This window comes from Mirounga angustirostris, unplaced genomic scaffold (assembly GCF_029215605.1).
Source record: "Mirounga angustirostris isolate CCGP_5_RB_7025 unplaced genomic scaffold, mMirAng1.0.hap1 SCAF_5, whole genome shotgun sequence".
NCBI classification, from domain to species: domain Eukaryota; kingdom Metazoa; phylum Chordata; class Mammalia; order Carnivora; family Phocidae; genus Mirounga; species Mirounga angustirostris.
In genome coordinates, this window is record NW_026991713.1 from 6,242,600 (window position 1) to 6,261,555 (window position 18,956).

General features: G+C 50.1%; 1 protein-coding gene across 8 annotated transcripts in view; it reads left to right on the forward strand.

Moving 5' to 3' along the window:
* PACSIN2 (protein kinase C and casein kinase substrate in neurons 2) overlaps window positions 1-18,956 on the forward strand; it is a 131,693-nt gene that overhangs the window by 83,691 nt on the left and 29,046 nt on the right. For 5 of the 8 annotated variants that reach the window (XM_064590515.1, XM_064590514.1, XM_064590520.1 and 2 more), the window contains exon 2: window positions 7,530-7,667. The exons of 1 other annotated variant lie outside the window; for it this stretch is intronic. In XM_064590515.1, the coding sequence (XP_064446585.1) occupies window positions 7,608-7,667 (60 nt within the window). In that variant the 5' untranslated portion in view covers window positions 7,530-7,607. Of the gene's footprint in view, window positions 1-835; window positions 855-7,529; window positions 7,668-13,341; window positions 13,426-18,956 lie in introns of those variants that run through there. 2 more of the 8 variants (XM_064590517.1, XM_064590518.1) reach the window with 2 other exon arrangements.

The window sequence follows — 18,956 nt, forward strand, 5'->3', positions numbered from 1 at the left end:
TGATTTGGGGGAAGAAAGAAAGCGAGAGGCAATCCATGGTGAACATATTTTCTTGGCTTTGTTTTTTCCCATCGTGATGGGAAGGAATCAAGAATCACTCAACATACACTACCTTGTCCTAAAGGTTCATTTCAGAATCTGTTGTTTGGAATTCACATGGCATTTTCCTGTCACCAGGTTAGAGAGTGTAAAAGCCTGTTCTGGTGTGTTTGGCACACGGCGTACCCCATGAGGAAGATGGGGACTGGGAGTATGTACAGCCTTTGTTCAGAGTTAATGGAACTCATTCAGCGTTACAGTTGAGTATTGTAGTTCAGTGTCTTCAGAAAGAAAGAATCTGTCAACTACGGGGTGCTAGACAGTGTGACACAGACTAAAGCAGTGCTAGCTTCTTTCCCTGTCCTCAGAAAGACAGTCCTAGCGCATTTGTCAGTCACTTCGTACTTTTCCAGAGTTCTCCCACATCTGTGATCTCCCCTGAGCCTCTTCATACCTCGAGAGGTAAGGGTGCCAGGGGTGTTCCTGCCGTACAGAGGAGGACAGGGCTCTCGGGACAGATGATTGACGTCACAGAGGTGGAGCCGACATGCGTTTTCCACTCACTGCCACCTGCCTTCCCAGGAACTTCACCATCCCACTGAGAAGCACCCAGCTCATTAATAAATATGCATTATGTGTTTTTGGCATCGATAGACCTATTTCAGGAATATTCAGTACCATTTGGCGTTAGAGACCAGCTTATTCCACAACATGTCTCCAGGCTTAGCAGTGGTTCAGGCTGGCTCAAGACCCTGAATGAAGGAAGGAAGCAGAACCAGGAAATTTGCCTGACCTGATCTCCTTTGAAGGAACAGGTTTGTGGGTTCTCTTGTTATCCTTAGAAGCCTCAATTTCCCCGACTTAACACATTTCTTTAGCCCAGAGGGTGCTAAAACCAGATTCATTTTTATGGTTAGAGACGTTTGTGTGTGAAAAAAAATTCTGAGTAATATTCCCTGACAGTCTGAGGACCTTTGGGGATGTTTTGGACATCACTATTAATAAGACAGCCCTGAGAATCAAGCCCCCTTTCTGAGCGAGCGGCGTCCCTTCAAGCGGGGTTTCCAGACCTGAGATTAACCTGGGGCCAGATGAGCAGAGTCCTGCTGCGGTTGGGTACGTGGAATCGGATGGTCTGGCTTGCGTCCTGGCCTAGCGTGTACAGCCTGTGGGCCCTTGACCAGTGGTTTGAATTGTTGGGACCTCAGTTGCCCTCCTGTTCATCTTTTGCAGAGTTTTTGAGGGGTAAAAATCTGTCCAAAGGTCACATAGACCACCTGGTGGTGCTAAGAGGTGCTTGGTGCGGGCGCCTGGGTGGCTCATTTGGTTGGGCGACTGCCTTCGGCTCAGGTCATGATCCCGGAGTCCCGGGATCGAGTCCCGCATCGGGCTCCCTGCTCGGCGGGGAGCCTGCTTCTCCCTCTGACCCTCCCCCTCTCATGTGCTCGCTCTCTCATTCTCTCTGTCAAATAAATAAATAAAATCTTAAAAAAAAAAAAAAGGTGCTTGGTGCACGGGAGCAGCTGTGTTACTGGTTTATTCCTACGTGGGCTCCCAGGTGGAACAGCAGACCCACATCTGATTAAAAGCTTGCTTTATTTGACACAGGCATGGCCGCCTTCAGCCAAGAGGCTACTTAGGGGGTATCGTTCCGTCCTTAGTTATTGAACAGCTGTGTGGTACCATTAGGCAGCTCTTGTAGTTCCTTCCTTGGTGGCCTTGGTTTCCCTGGGGGACTGAGCCTTGTTGCTGGGGTATGGCCTGGTCTACAACTGGTTCCCACTCAGGAGGGGGCACACTCAAGTGAGTGTCCACACATTAGAACAGAGCACCCGTGTTTGGCTGGACATTAGGGGGCTTTGTGCAGGAAGCTCATTTGCCCTTAGAGCACAGGCCGTACCCTGTGCCCTCTTCTCTTACCTTAGAGTTATTTGTCTGCAGCTCTAGGTGCCTTAGTCCATGTGTTCCCCCCCGCCCCCCCTTGCTTTAAGGAGGGAATGAAGTGATCCAGGAAAGAAGCATGCCTTGCACTGTCCATGAGTGATGGAACTATGGATGGTCCTTCTTCCTGTTCTTCCTTTCTCTGCCAAACTCTCTTCTTGAGTTCTCAATGGAAACATGGGTTATTTTTGTTTTTCTAAATTGCAAATACATTAAAAAAAAAAAAAAGATACCCAAGCTGATTGGTTCACTGAGACCCCCTTAACATGAGGGTATTGGCACTTTTTCTTGTCTTGTGTGAATATGTAGAGCAGACATTATGAGATTTTATTTTGATTGTCATCAAGCATTTATTACCAATTCACTAAATTTTTTTATTTTTAAAAGATTTTATTCACTTTATTTTTTTAAAAGATTTTATTTATTTGTCAGAGAGAGCACAAGCAGGGAGAGCAGCAGGCAGAGGGAGAAGCAACCTCCCTCTCTGAGCCCCGACATGGGGCTCAATCCCAGGACCCTGGGATCATGACCTGAGCTGAAGGCAGATGCTTAACTGAACTGAGCCACCCAGGCATCCCTATTTTTTTTCTAAGATTTTATTTATTTATTTGGGAGAGAGAGAGACAGAGATAGCAAGAGAGAGCACGAGCAGGGAGGAGAGGGAGAAGAAGGCTCCCTGCCGAGCAGGGAGCCCAACACGGGGTTCCATCCCAGGACCCTGGGATCATGACCTGAGCCAAAGGCAGATTCCTAACTGACTGAGCCACCCAGGTGCCCCCCAATTTCACTGTATTAACAGCACTAAAAAGGCAACAAATATTTCCTCTGTTTGCATTTGACAAATTTAATATTTGGGTCTTTCCTGAAGATTTTCCCACTAGTCTAGTCCAGTTTAGCTATTTTCAGTTTCATTTAAAAGAAACTGAGGCCTAGTTCATGGGCTATTTGTATTCCCAGCACTAGCTCAGTTCTTGAAACTTAGACCTTTGTTGAAAGAATGAATCCGGCTCACCATGAGCAGCTGACAATGGCAGGTTGTCCCCTCTTTCCAATTTTAAATTCACATAAGACCATTGTCACTGAGCCAATAATTTCTGGCCTCCTTTCTTCCCGTCTCCTCCATCTCTGAGCCTGGGTATGGCTGGTGTGACTCGGGAGGTCATTTGGGTCCAGGAAAAGTGGCTGATGATTGTGCCACAAATTCTGGTCGTAAAAGAACAAATCTCACTGTTTTTCGGGAGGACGTTTCTTGTGTGAGCCTTGAAGGCTGGGAGCTGATTCTGTTACTTTTGTAAAATCACCAGTCACGGATTTCCTTGGTCTCCCTTGACCCATCTTGACCACCCTCCCCACTTACGGATAGGAAGCTCTTCTCATGGGCGCCCATGCAGAGCCCATCTGCCTGTAAGTCCCTTTCTAACTTGTCCCATACCCTATGGAGGAGAGCACTCTCATTCTTGCTTTCCTGGTATTTTCATAGCAGTTTACTCAAAATACCCACAAACTGCTCATTATGTGTCATGTACTATAATAGGAAGAACTTGCATTTTAGAACCACAGAACCTGGTCTTGAGTCATGATCTCACCGTTTATCACCGTTTAAAACCTTCAACAAGTTACTTGACCTTCAGTTTCTCATCTGTGAAAAGGGAGTAAGAATACCTACCTCATGGGACTATTATGAAAAATGAATGAGATTGTGGAATATAGCTAAAATTTGCACCTGGAGGGAAATTTATAGCTTTAAATGCACTTATGAGAAAAGAAGACAGGGCAGAAAAGTAATGAGCTATGTATGCTTCCATGTCCAGAGTTAGAGAAAGAACAACTTGAAGCCAAAGGTGGTAGAAGGAAAGAAATTAATAAAGGGAAAAAAATCAAGGAAAAAGAAGACAAATATTCAATAGACACTTGAAAGAAAGCAAACTAAAAGTGCATTCTTTGAAAAATAAAAATACAAATTGATAAATCTCTGATGAGACTGATCAAGACAAAAGGCACCAAAACCTAATGTCAAGAATGAAAAGGGGGCACGACTACGGGTCTCCCTCAGTCTTTAAAATGATCTTAGGAGGGGCACCTGGGTGGCTCAGTCAGTTAAGCGTCTGCCTTCAGCTCATGTCATGATCCTGGGGTCCTGGGATCGAGCCCCGCATCGGGCTCCTTGCTCGGCAGGGAGTCTGCTTCTCGCTCTCCCTCTGCCTGCCGCTTCCCCTGCTTGTGCTCTCTCTCTCTCTCTCTCTCTACGTGTCAAATAAATAAATAAAACCTTAAAAAAAAAAACTTAAAAAATAAATAAAACGATCTTAGGAGAATAGTATGAACAATTTTATGCCAATAAATTTGAAAAAAAAAATCACCTGGATTCCCTGGAAAACCACAACTGTACAAAATCAACACACAAAGAAATAGAAAATACATGAATGGTCTTTTCCCTAGTAACCAGAATCTGTGATTAAAAGTGCTTAAAGGAAGCTCCAGGCCCAGGTGACTTCACTGACAAATTCTGCCAAACATTTAAGGAAAAATTAAGCTAATCTTTTTTTTTTTTTTAAAGATTTTATTTATTTATTTGAGAGAGAGAGAATGAGAGAGAGCACATGAGAGGGAGGAGGGTCAGAGGCAGAAGCAGGCTCCCTGCTGAGCAGGGAGTCCGATGCGGGACTCGATCCAGGGACTCCAGGATCATGACCTGAGCCGAAGGCAGTCGCTTAACCAACTGAGCCACCCAGGCGCCCAAATTAAGCTAATCTTAATGTAAACATCCATTTGTGATAAAAGCTCTTAGTAGAATTGTAGTAGAAAGAAACTTTCTGACCTATGGGGCGCCTGGGTGGCTCAGTCGTTAAGCGTCTGCCTTTGGCTCAGGTCCTGATCCCAGGGTCCTGGGATCGAGCCCCGCATCGGGCTCCCTGCTCGGCGGGAAGCCTGCTTCTCCCCCCCCCACTCCCCCTGCTTGTGTTCCCTCTCTCGCTGTGTCTCTGTCAAATAAATAAAATAAATAAAATCTTAAAAAAAACCTTTCTAACCTAAAAAGTGGTATTTTAAAATACTGTATAGCAAACATCACGCTTCATGGTGAAATGTTGAAAGCTGTGTCCTTGAGGCCCAGGTCAGCTTGGCACCCGTAGAGCTGTCACCTTGGGGACTGTCGCAGTTGCTGAGCACAGTGCTGGGGTGGGTACAGGGCCCCGGGCTGAGGGAGCGTTACCACATAGGGTATGTCCTACCATGGGACTTGGGCGAGGAAAGCTGGACTCCCCTTGTTCCTGCTGGTCAGCCAGGAGCATGCCTCACCTCTGAAGCCCTCTGCAGCTCCAGAGTCACTTGGTTTTGTTCCTTGGTGATTCAGGTTCTTTCTCCTAGGAGTTGAGTTTGTCTTTTTGTGCTGAGCCCAGGGGCAACCTCTTCTTGGCTCCTGGCACTCAGTAGGCTCTTAATAAATCTTACGCAGAATGGACCATCTATTTGTGTCTAAACCATGGCTGAATCCCGGCAGAAAATGAATCCCTCTGCCTAAACTTTTCAGGTGTCGAGCTGCTTCTCCGTCCAGAGCAGGTACCCACTCCTCCCTGCACCTGCTCCGTGCAGCTATTCCCAGAGCTGGCTAGGCAGCCCAGCCAGTGGCTCGATTGGGCCACTTTGAGACTCACCTGAGCCCAAACCCCAGGTATTTCCTAAGGAGCCTGGAGCAGAGACAGCTGCTCTGGGTAGAAGACTTCTTGTCACTGCAAATGTGGGCTGGCGTGCTCCCAGGAGGGCCCTGGCCAAGAGCATAGGATTGCTTAGAGAAAGGGTGCTGTGAAACGTGGCACCAGGGCCCAGCCAGAGCGGCCTGTCGGCCTTTGTGATATCCTGGAGTTACAATGACATGCCTCCCTGTGATGATGGAGCAGAGGTCCAGACAGCATGCTGGCAGGAAGAGTGTGCACATGGTGCCCGGACAATTGCCTGGTTATAGTGTGCGTGCCGTTGGGGCACTTGGCTTTGAAGTACTGTCATCCGCTCTTTGAATTTATTGGCCATACAGTGCTGTGTTCAACTTTAGAAGCTGTCACATCCATCAGATTAAGCCCTTTAAATAGCCCCTAGATCTTAGGTTATAAGACACCAGATTTATTTAAACTTCAGATAGTTTTTAGAAAACCTTTTGGTACGATGGAGAGAACATTACCTTAACAAACTTGTCAAATGTTGTCTCTGCCATTCATTACTTGGATGACCATGGGCAAGTTACTTAACCTCCCCGAGCATCAGTTTTCTCAACTAGAGAGATAAAGGGAATGATAGTGATAATAATTACTATCTAATGACAATTACATTATAATTTACCATGTCCACCCCTGCATGTCTGGCCTCATTTGACCCTCACTATAATTCCGTGATGTGTATTTCAGATTCATCACTCTTTTATAGATAAGGCCATTGAGGCACAGAGAGGTTAAGTAACTTGCCCACTGTTGCCCAGCTAGTGAGTAGTAGGTCTGGGATTGGAGCCTGTGTTCCTGTTCCTTACCATGCTTCTAGACTGTCTTGTAGGGAATTGTGAGAATTAAATGTGATCCCATATGGAAAAGTACCTAGAACAAAGTCTTGCACCTTGTAGGTGTAACAGTGTGGATCACTCTGCTCACCCCACCCTACCTGGGCAAAGCTGAGGCTTTGGACTCCTGACCATGGTAATTAGGGAAGTTCCAGATCTCTGGCTGTGTGATCTGAACACAGGGTGATGGAAAGGAAGGTGGACTTTTCACCAAGAAGTCAGGGAGTCTCATGTGGCTGTGGATGGGTCGTTGCATTACAATGATTTGTGATGTCAGTGTCACAGGGGGTCCTTCAGCTTCCTCCCTCTACAAAGAGGTTAATCGTCCTTTTACCCTTGCCTAGATTTAGAACATTGCCTCATGACCCAGAAATGATCCCTTTTGTTTATTTGTCTTTAATCTCTCTAGCTGACCCTCACACAGTATCTGAATAAACTGGTCTGAATTTGGGGCTTCGGTGGCTGAGGTGAATCAGTCATGGGTGGGGGGGGGGTAGACAATGCCCAACACAAGTGAAACATGGGAGTAGCTGGGGGTGGAGGCAGGTGTCCAGAGTGGACCACTTCCTCTCGTGTCTTACCGTAGGGCCTGGTCCTGCCGGGTGGGTAGGGCAGGCTGGGGCCCGGCGAGCCCAGAGATGCAGGGATTCTGCCCGTGTTCACGTGTTCTTCTCACATGTGCTCTGTCTTCTCTCCACGGGACGAGGAAGATTGTTTAGTAAGGTTATCAGTCTGTTGGTCTAAGAACATGCACTGTTCTCCAGAAAGCTCTTTGAGCTCTTCAGTAAGATGTTGAGAAGGTTCACTTGTTAATGTGAAACCCACATTCACACGCATGTAACATATGCATATGTATATGTTGTTATTGACTTTTCTCTCACCTCAAGGGTACATTTGAGACTGTGCTGTACTAAGGCAGTGATGGGAATGGAAGTTGTAGGTCGGGGATGGCTTGCTTATTACCTTAGGAATTTAGAAACTGCAACAGTGTGCTTTTCTTTTATAGGTGTGTCTGTGGATTTTGAGCATCTGAAGTTGACCTCTGCGTTAAGCATTCGCTGCTGCTCCCTCACTGCCCGGAGAGATGTCTGTCGCTTACGATGATGCCGTTGGAGTAGAAGTGTCCAGCGATAGCTTCTGGGAGGTACTGCCCACGCTCGCATCCTCACGAATGCAGAGACCAGGCTGATGGCGCCTGACAGGCCTGGCTTCTCTTGGCCGGAACTGGGGGAGAAGATGAGTAGACCCCAAACAGGCCAGGCCTCTGTGGTCTGCTCCAGATGGCGGCAGACGTGGCTAAGCTGTCAGTGCAGGTGGTGAACTTACCTGGCTAGAAAAGAGTGATAAAGAGGCTAGAGGTACTTGTCAGGGTCTTACCAGTCTGTCTGATCTCAGATCTTCCTTCTCATGTCACCAAGACGTGACTTGGTGCTGCATACACTTATCACTGGGCTTGGCCGGGGAGGCAGTGTTACTTCTGACTTGTGTGCGGAAGAGTGGACAGTGGTGATGTGACATCATGGGGGACAGTGCGGGCAGGTGGCCAGAGGGCTGAACAACTGCCCTCAAGCCTGTCGGAGCATCTTCCTGTGAGTCTTGGCCCTCGAGGAACTCCTTTCCTGATTAGATACTGGGAGGGGGTTGTTTTTTCTGGAAGTCATTCTTCCTGAGCCCACTTTTTCCTGCCTGCTGCTTAAAGGAAAGTCCATTTTTGTTCTTGTGGCAAAAAACCTCTGGGGGCTTAGTGGAAGGAGCACTAGCTTTGCAGTTGGAAAGATCTGGGTCCTGATCCCAGCTGTTCCCTTGCTAGCTGTGTGACTTTGGGCAAGTTGCTTGACTGATCTGAGCCTCAGGTCTACATCTCTAGATGGGGGTGATACTGGTCTTTGAGGGAAGCTGCAGGATGAAATGAGAATATACACATCAGCACCCGCATGGGTGCTTTCCTGACCCCAGATGCTCGAGCGGTGCACGAGATGGGGAGGATTCTCAGGGTTTGCTGGGGACTAGCACACATTAGTTTTATAGACTTTGATTGATTAGGTGTATAATTTTGTCTGAGAGCAAATACCATGTGATACTACTGTCTAATAGAGACAGTGGTCACAGGTGCCCAGTTTTAAAAAAGATGGGCAAGGAACTCAAAATTCTGTTAACACTTTTCAGGGGCCTGGGTGGCTCAGTTTGGTTAGGCGTCCGACTCTTGGCTCAGGTCATGATCTTGGGGTCCTGAGATGGAGCCCTGTGTAGGGCTCTGTGCTCAGTGTGGGAGAGATTCTCTCTCTCCCTCTTTCGTTCTCTCTTTTTTTTTAAAGATTTTATTTATTTATTTATTTGAGACAGAGAGAATGAGAGAGAGCATGAGAGGGAGGAGGGTCAGAGGGAGAAGCAGACTCTCCGCCGAGCAGAGAGCCCGATGCGGGACTCGATCCCGGGACTCCAGGATCATGACCTGAGCCGAAGGCAGTCGCTTAACCAACTGAGCCACCCAGGCGCCCTCTTTCGTTCTCTTAAATAAATAAAAATCTTTTTTTTTTTTAAAGATTTCATTTATTTATTTAATTGACAGAGAGAGAGAAAGAGAGAGAGAGAGAACACCAGAAGGGGGAGTCAGAGAGGGAGAAGCAGGCTTCCCGCCGAGGAGGGAGCCAGATGCGGGGCTTGATCCCAGGACCCTGGGATCATGACTTGAGCCAAAGGCAGTCGCTTAACCAACTGAGCCACCCAGGCGCCCCTTAAATAAATAAAAATCTTAAAAAAAAAAAAAAAAAAATTCTGTTAACACTTTTCTTAAAGTTGGGCAGAAGGTCATTATCGACTTTTAGCTGAATACTTCATTTTATTAAAAGGGTATGTTTCATGAGCAGCTACTATGTGCTAGGTCCTTTGAGGCTCCGGTGGGACATGTGACAACCCGAGTCCTTACCGCTCGGCTGGTAGCGGCCTTCCTGGTGGGTATCCAGGACGGAGCTCAGACTTCAGTAGCCAGAGAGATGCATCTGCCCCGGGAAACATCCCACAGAAGGCAATAAAAGGGACAGGGCGGCGATAGGGTCAGGGCTGGCTTCCAGCCGCCGCAGCAGGGGCTCCCTGGCGTTGGCAGGCACATTCTCACGGCGCCAGGGTGTTGGGGGGTGTTGGCGGGGGTGAGGGTGAAATACCCGGAGCTGTGTTAGAGCCGGCAGGTACAAGATACAGCTTGGAGGTGCCTCTGGGACAGTGCTGGAACTCAGGACTACCGCTCAGCCTCCGTGTGCAGGTCCAGTTCACGGGCAGACACGTCTCGCTTGCCCGCAGGAGGCTGTGGTCTCGCCAGCACTGCGGAAGCACTCGGGGAGCCAGCCGTGATGTGCCGCTCCTTCCTGGGGGCTCCTGGGAGGCTGGCCTTTGGAAAAGCAGGTCCTTGCTACTTTCACCACTGAACCAAAACTAGCTGAAATCCTTTAAAGTTGTGGGGAACTTCCTGTTTGTAGCTGCAGTGACATTACCACCCGGGACTCATCGGTGCCCGCCGTGAGCTAGATGGCGGTGCGGCGGCTGCACACCCGGCGGGCCTTGCAAGTGATAGGCCAGGGGAGGCAACCGGACGGGTTCAGGTGCATCCTTTGGAGCCAGGTGGCCTGGGCTTGACTCCCTGCCTGGGGGCGGAGGGGGGGCACTTTGGGCAAGTTACTAATTTTTCTTTGCCTCAGTTTCCCAATCTGTAAAGTGGGGGTAAAAATGGTACCTGTATCGTGATATTGTGAGGATTTCAGGAATGAACACGTGTGAAGTGGTGTAGAGCATCAGGGTAGCTCTGTCCCTCTGACATGGGAGCTGGAGGTCACCAGCACGCGCACAGCACATCATCTGCCTGCAGCGTGCATTTGGCAGCATCATTTGAATTACCCAGTTGAGGGCAGAAACTGCTCTGCAGAAATTAGGTAGCTAAGTATAGTGCTATTACAGAAATCTTCAGCTGCTTCTTAAAAAAAAAAAAAAAAAAAAGTTGCCAGCATGTATTAAATCAAGTGGCTTTAACAAGTCCTGTCGCTGATTTAAGCTCTCGGGCTCCCTGTTAAATCCTTAGCTGCGATAATGTCAGTGGACAAGAACATCTCCTTTTGCCCGAGGAATGCTAAGGCCAATGGTTTATTTTCTAGTCAGGCCCCGCTCATCTTGTGATGCTCCCTCTGAAATTACTCTTCAGCTTGTAGAAGTCAGCAGTGCTGTCATCCTCCTCCCCCCCTGATGGCTGCTCATTGAACAGAGGAGCGATTCCTCAGGGGGAACCCACCCCATTCGGCTGTGAGTGACTTGGGTACACGCTGCCAGCCGCGCATCTCTCCATGCTGTCAGCAGGGTCCCCCTTTCCCATGGCAGGTGTCTTCTTACTGATGTGACCCACAGACCTGTACAGATCTGCAGAAAGCCTTGTGGTCTTGAGGTGGAAAAGTCCTTGGGCTTAGTTTTACTCCTTTCCACTGAAAGGTACTTCCTGGAGTGGGTCATCTTTTGCATGCTGGCTGTGTGCCTGCACAGAAGGGACATGACCCTGTCCTCCAGGAGCCTTTGGCTGTGACATTTGGAGGTAAGCTCTCATGGGAGGAGACTGACACCAGACAGATCATTGTGTAGAGTGCTGTAAGATTTGCTGGGGGGGCACGGCAGGAAGTGGGGCTCCCGCTGGGGGTGGGGCAGGCAAGTGCATTGGAAGATGAGCAGGATGTGTTTGCTAGATGAATGCACTCATGTGTTTGCTAGATGAATGGGTGAGCAAGTCCTGGGAGGAGAGATTACCCACAGGGACTAATATCAAATGGAAGTATTTGGAGGGGACACTTTCTGTATTACCCAACACTTAGAGTAAGCCATTTAGAAAAGAGAAGTGGGCTCTGATTCCCGCAGTGAAGGCTCCTGGAGGAGAGAAGACGATGGCCCCCATGAAGGGGGAGTGGTCAGTGTGGGGCCAAGCCACAGTCTGCCTCCGAGTGTCATGGCGTTCAGAGGAGAAGGACCTGCTGCCTGACATCACCAGAGAAGGCGTGTGAGGTAGATGGGGCTGGACTTTGAGATGGGATGGCATTCTGAGTTGGAGCAAAGTCTGGAAGCCAGAATGAGCACGGCCTTGCAGAGGGCTGAAGACCTTGAATTCTTTGGAGCCCAGGGCTGTTTTGGAGGCCAAAAGTCATGTGGGATTGGGTAGATTGGGACCGAGGGGAGGCTGCTCCCCAAGTGGGTGACTTCTTCAAGTTGGAGCCTGGCGTGTCCTCCTCACAGGCTTCCCAGCGTGCGGTAGGGCAGGTCAGTTACTTCTGGCAAGTCTTCTGGCTCACTCTAGGAGCCTGAGGGCCCTCCTACTGTATCCTCGGCTTCTAGGCCCTGAGTCTGGGTCTTCTCATAGGCCCTAGGGCCTGGGGTACAGAGAGAGCCTAGGCTGCAGTTTGTGGGGCTTTTCAGGTGTCACCAGGGCTTCCTAGGAGAGCCTGGCCTCCTCTGCCTTCAGTGGGCTCTGGGCACACAGTGGTGGGTTTGTCGCCAGCAGGCCTGCTGCAGCGCGAGTCTCCGAGGCCTCCTTGGTGGCCAGGCTGGGAGGGCAAACTGCTAATTTCAGGAACTGGGTCCTGAGTCTGCCTCATCCCCGAGGCGGAGATTCTGCTCAGCTGTCAGCCATATGTGCGGTTAGAGCTCAGATCTCCCTGGAGAAGCCCGGCGGGGGCTGACCTGTACTGCACTCTCTGTGGGCACAAAGAGCCTTTGAGGAGAGGAGTATCTGGGGGATGAAGAGAACATAAATATCTTGCTGAAAATGTTCTAAGAATGTTAGCCCTAAAGAATTAGCATGTGACTCTCGGTATTTACCATCGCCTTCAGAGAAGGCTCTCCCTGCAGCTTCTTGTCCGACTGTGGAGACAGAGTATCACATGAGAACATCTCCACACGGAGCGCGGTTTTGTCTGGAAAGCCGGCCACATGGAATGGCATGCACTTTTCCCATCCCTCTAGAACAATTTTGTAGGTAACATATTTAGAAGATGCCACTGCCCTGTGTGTGTGGGTTCCATGGAGCCTGATGTGGCACCTGCCATGGTCCAGACCCGTGGCTGAGTCCTGGGGTCCCAAGATGAGTACCTAGTCTTGGGACCCCAGAGCCAGCATTTGCTGTGTTGGGCAGCAAGGGTGAGTGGAAGCACAAGGCGCATGGAAATAAATTGCCTTGCCCCCACCTCCCCCCACTTTCTCAGACCTGGACCGAGTTCCCTGTATGATGGCCTGTCTGTGGGTGTATCAGCTTCGTTGTCATCCTGCTGTGCTCGGGCAGAGCTCCCAGCAGGCTGGTGGCATGCCTTGATTTCCCTGAAGTTTCTAAAGGAACCATTAATTCATTCTTTCAGGCAAGCTAATATCTGTTGTGTCACAAGCGGGCATTAGGGCACTGGCCTCCCCTGTGCCGTGTTCAGTCTGTTCTCTACCCTGAAGCCAGGCCAGTTCATCCAGAAAAGCAAACCTATATGATTCCTTGCCCTGGGTGGGAAGCCCCAAAGTAAAACCATACTCTATAGCATATCAAAGGCATAAGCATGTGTTGGCAGCTCCTGGGCCATCTGGTGCTTCCTGAGGAGCGCTGCCCTGGGCTCCTTCTCTAGGTGCCTGTCCACAAGGAAGCTGCCTCCCTTCCTGGTTGTCTTTCCTCCAACCTGATCTCCACTGCTTTCCCAGCTCCTCCTCCAGGCAGCCTTCCCTGACCCATTCCGGCAGCCTTAGGCAGCCTTCCCGCCTGCCCACCCAGTGTGTAGTCTCACTGTTCTCTTCTCCCTCTGGGCTCTGAACAACCTGAGGCAAGGACGTGATTCTCACCTGCGTCCCCGGGACTCAGTATGGCGGTGCTGACACGCTGAATGACTGTGGATTTGAATGCACAAGTAAGTCGGAGAAAGGAAGAGGTTTAATGCTAGGTAACAAGACATGCTTTGCTCATAAGCTTACAATGAAATATTTGGAATGAGAATATGTATGCAAATAACCACAATAGTGAGCAGAAATCATTCTTTCAGGAGACATTTGTAGAGTACTACTATGTGCCAGGCCCTGTTTGAGGCCTTGGGGATACAGCATGAATAAAGCAGACAGAAGTGACTTTTTTTTTTTTTTAAGATTTTATTTATTTGTCAGAGAGCGTGCACATAAGCAGGGGGAGCGGCAGGCAGAGGGAGAAGCAGGCTCCCCGCTGAGCAAGGAGCCTGACGCGGGCGGGACTCGATCCCAGAACTCTGGGATCGTGACCTGAGCTGCAAGCAGATGCTTAACCAACTGAGCCAACCAGGCGTCCCCAGAAGTGACTTTTAAGTGGTCCAAATGCAGCGCTGTGAGGATGTGGAAGAGGCTCTCCCTCCTGAGTGGGCACGCCAGAGCTGTGCCAGAGGTGGCTCTAGGCGAGCTGGGATTTTCTGTCCCCCCCACCCCTCTATCCTGTGCATGGGCGCATGCTCTGATAAGTCATCAGGCTGCATGCGCTAAGCCATATGCTTATGGTCTGTGTAGTTTTAACACAGTGATAATGGCTAGCACTTACTGCTCTGTACCAGAACCCTGCTCTGGCTTATATGGGTGCTCTCGAGCCTCACGACTGCCTTCTGAGATTGTGATCTCCATTTTACAGGTTGGGAAACTGAGGCTTGGGTGGTTTTCTGGTCCCCAGCTTCACATAAATAGCAGGTGGTGGAGCTGGGATTCGGGCCCAGGCACCTCCCTCTAGAACTGCTCTCTTGCCTCAGGTCTCAGCCTCCCAGGAGCTCCTCAGAGAAGAGAAATGTTCATTTGCTCTGAGTGCCACATACTTAAAACTTCTGCTAAAACATGAAGTCACGCCCTATCTGGGGTCAGACCTGGGTACCGCTGTTTGCTAGTGTATGACCCTGCGGGCTCAGAGACGTGAGATATAGCCTGCCCGGTTTCCTAGGCAGTGACATGGCCTTGCAGATTCCTCCTCCCCAGGATGGTTGCAAGAATCAATAACCCGCACGGGGCCACGGTCCCATGATTCCTGAGCCTGAGCGGCGTGTGGCCTCCTCATTTAGTCTGTTTCTGAGCCCCACATGCGAATGTTGCTTGCATGGGAACAGGCAGAGGTGGATGAGTCAGGTGGCCTTTCATCTTGGTGCCAGCTTGTTCCTCCCCTGTCTAAGTGCCATAAAAAGAGCTGTTCCTTGAGAGAATTGTTTTGCTGTCAAGCTTTTCCTCTGAAGATAAATTATTTTCTCACTTGATTTTACTGATGTCAGAGTAACTTGTGTAAGCGATGTAAGATAAAACGTTTAACCTTTCTACTCAGTAAACAAATTATACAATTTTAGAGCTGGTGGCCTCTTGAGTGCTTAATTAGACTGCGCTCGCCTAGCTCCATAGAGACGTTTGTATACAAATGCTTGGGGCTGGCACTGAGGGACCCAGGTATGGAGATGGGGTAAGGGAGCTCGTGGTCCGCGCGCGTGCGTGTGTGTGTGTGTGTGTTTTGGAAGGGGGGCTGGTAACAGGAATCAGTGAAAGTAGAACCAGGGATTCGGATGCGGGGGACTCAGGGAGAGATGGGATACTGTGAAAGCAGCAATTTGGGGAGGGGATGGTCACGGAAGGAAGGGGGCATTACCTAGAGGAAGTGCTATTCCCACTTTTCCAATCTGGCAATTTCCCCACCAGGTAATTCGGCTTTGTATCCCAGAGGTTTCCTGATTTCAGACAATTCTCTAATTCTCCTTTCACTGTTGGAGTTTCTACCAAAAGCTGCCAGTCTTCAGCAAGCCCTTACTTAGACACCCGGGGAGGTCAGAGCCACTCTTATGGCAGGGAGGTGCCACACGTCCAGCGCCTACCTGGAGCGTTAGGGGGAATCAAAGAGGGTGTGACCTGGTCACTTGGCAGCAATGTCCTCCGGGTGTTTCCTGGGCACTTGGCTGAAGGACAAGTGTGTGTGAGTGCCCCAGAGACCTTGAGCTCTAGGGTGGAATCTTAGGGGTGACGGCTTGCAGGGAGGGTGTGTGCTGTGCTCATGGACAAGTCCACGGGTGTCACTGGGCCTTTGTTGTATCGAACCCAGCTGACCACCCTTAAGGAGGAGTTCAATTCTGAGATAACTTTGTTTCAACACCTCCTTCCTCTCCACTTTATGCGTTCTGCCTTTGGAGTTACATCTGCGAACTGGGATTTCTGGGTTTCTATGTCTTCCTGTTTTATTTGAATGCTTAAAGGTCAATGATGTGGTTGATCTTTCAAGTTGCTGAAGTTTGGGATTTGTGCTTTATTTTATTTTTATTTTTAAAGATTTTATTTATTTATTTGACAGCGAGAGAGGGAACACAAGCAGGGGGAGCGGGAGAGGGAGAAGCAGGCTTCCCGCGGAGCAGGGAGCCCGATGCGGGGCTCGATTCCAGGACCCTGGGATCGTGACCTGAGCCGAAGGCAGACGCTTAATGACCGAGCCACCCAGGCGCCCCGAGGGATTTGTGCTTTAAAGCTACCATGTAGCACGGGGAGCCTTTGCAGCGTGAGGAGCCTCCTTTTCTTCACCCTCCTACTTGATGCGTCCAGTGCCAGGATCGGAAGGCAGGGCCGGTCCGCATGGGGGCTGAGAGCTGAGCACCGGAGCTGGGCCCAGAGTGAGGCCCGGGGGCAGTGGCAGGACTGGTGCTGGGGCAGAGTCAGCCAGAGCACAGATCAGTGAACAGCAATAGGCCAGCCAGCGACTGGGTCTGTAACCCTCGCAGAGTCCTGCCGGGTAGATAGCATTACCCCGTTTTGAGGATGGCGGGCCCAGTGAGGTTAGGGCTAGTCCAGGTGGTGGTTCGGGGGAGCACCAAGGTGAGGAGCTCCTAAGACCCTCTGTTCCAGTGCAGGGCAAGTTGGGAGTCCAGAGGGTGGGTGAGCTGGAAGGCAAAGGGGAGAACTAAGTGAAGTGGAATCCTGTAGAAATGAGGACTGCCAGAGCACAGTCTGAAAGCAAGGCACAGATACTCCTTATTCCCCTGTGCTTTCAAGCACACAGCACATTTCACAACCCTAAAATCCATAGTGGCCCCGTTTGGAAAGGAAAGTTCAGAGTAGGGGTTGGGCTAGGCTGAGGTAGGAGGTCCTGTGCTGGCACCTGGGGGATGCCCTGCCTGTGTGTGCAGGCCATGGCCTCTGTCAGGGCCTTGCAAGGAATGTGGCGGGGGAGTGGTGACACTGCAAGGCCCAGGCCGGAGGCGCTTCCGGCCTGCCTGGGACACAGGTGGACTCGGGGATAAACTAACTCGGACCCTGGATTTGACTGAAAGCCTTGTCAGCATAAATGAAGCAGCAGTGGGGCTCTCCTGCTGGATTGGGCTTACGTGGCTCTTTCCAGATTGGCAGAAGCGTTAGCTAGCTGCTCATTTGTCATCCGTGGAGTTACGCTCTAAGAGTCGATGCTTTTTAGCTTTTGTGAGGAGAGCTGGAATGACTCACTGGATTAAGAACTTGGTAAATAAAGGCTCATGAGTTACTTCATTGCCCATGCTGAGCTCTAGTTGAGCACTTAGCAGTTCCCCGGTCCCTTCCTATGCACCTGGAGTGGGGATTCCCACCCCCAGCACCATTCGGGCGTTGAGAAGATATTACGGGGTGCCCTCTGGGTGCCTGGCATGGAGGGTGGAGAAGAATGAAGGCTCAGTACTTGCCCTCGAAGCCACTGTTAGCACATTTAGGCATGCAACAGTAGATGTCCGTACAAGAGTAACAAGGGAGGGCACCTGGGTGGCTCAGTTGGTTAAGCAACTGCCTTCGGCTCGGGTCATGGTCCTGGAGTCCCTGGATCGAGTCCCGCATCAGGCTCCCTGCTCAGCAGGGAGTCTGCTTCTCCCTCTCCCGCTCCCCCCTCTTGTGCTCTCTCTCTCTCTCAAATAAATAAATAAAGTCTTAAAAAAAAAAAAAAAAAAAAAAGAGTAACAAGGGAGAGATGAGCTGAGGGGGAAGACTTCCCAAAGGGATGGGATCTCATATAGCTCATGCTCTGTGGGCCTTGATATCCTGCCTCAAGCTTTCAGAAAGCAGCCTTGCCCCTCAGAGTTCCCTTCTGCTCTTACCACAAACATCATTTCCTTCAGGCAGTCCCGACCACCCAGAGTGTTCCTTCCAGAACTTGTGGCCATCTGTAATTGGGTTATTTATCTGACCGTAAGTCCCAGGAAGGTAGGGACTGACAGTTTGTTCACCATTATATCCCTCGTTCCTCACATGGCACAGAGTTAGGTGTTCATTACACATTGGTGTGTGGCAAGAGGGTGGTGCCAGGCTCTCAAAAATTGAGTTATGAGGGCTTCAGGGGTAGCCGGCCAGTTGGTAGCATTGCCAGACTCTTCAGTTAGAAATCCTGGAATTGCGGGGCGCCTGGGTGGCTCAGTCGGTTGAGTGTCTGCCTTCGGCTCAGATCATGATCCCAGGGTCCTGGGATTGAGCCCCGCGTCGGGCTCTCTGCTTGGCGGCGAGCCTGCTTCTCCCTCTCCCACTCCCCCTGCTTGTGTTCCCTCTCTCGCTGTGTCTCTCTCTGTCAAATAAATAATAAATAAATAAAATCTTTTTAAAAAAAAGAAATCCTGGAATTGCAAAGGGCCCTTGGAGATCATCTAATCCTGTCCCCCCTCTTCATTTTGTCTCCCAGTGGGCAAGATGTAGAAATGGCCAGGTCTGGTCAAGTGATGTCTGAGCCGGGCTAAGAGCACACCCGGCTGGGAAGAAACCCACCCCAGCCCAGTGTGTTTAGTCCTTATGAAATCAGTTCTACCTCTACCCTACAGCAGAAGAAACAGAAAGTTGGGGAGAGAGACCCATACAAGGTCATTTATTTGGGGGCAGGGCCAGATCTTTGCCTCTCTCTGCTGAGAGGTGACCTCATCAGAGAGGGCAGGGGGCTGAGGGACTCAAAACAGATAACAGAAACTCATTCAGACAATCTCGCTGCTGTCTGCAGGACTGTCATTAAGGAATCCCAGAAGGGTCATCTTCCATCCTTGTCTTTCCGAAAGCTGGTTGAGAATATCCTGGAGCCTCTCAGTGTACTTTATCAGCTTTGGATAAAACATTGGACTCTGACTCCATGGACTTGCCAGGAGGGAGGGATAACAGCAAGGGCTTTTCCTTCTGTCCGGTCAGCACAGCAGAGCTGGCTCACCCTTGAACCCGCCTCTCCAGGATGTAGAAGGAGCAGCCTCAGGGTCACAGGTTAAAGGGCATGAGCCTTCTGAGGGTGAAATCAAGGTCGTCTTTGGCAAGCGGTCTTAATAGTTTACAGGCTTGGGGTTCCTGACATGAGCCTTGGTGGTGGCACACAGTGGAATTAGGAGCAGGGCCCATACATTACTCCTCAGTCTTGAACTCCGCCTGTGGCCTTCCCTGGGACCCGTGGGGCTGGTTGGAAGCACACATACTACCTGACGACCCATTA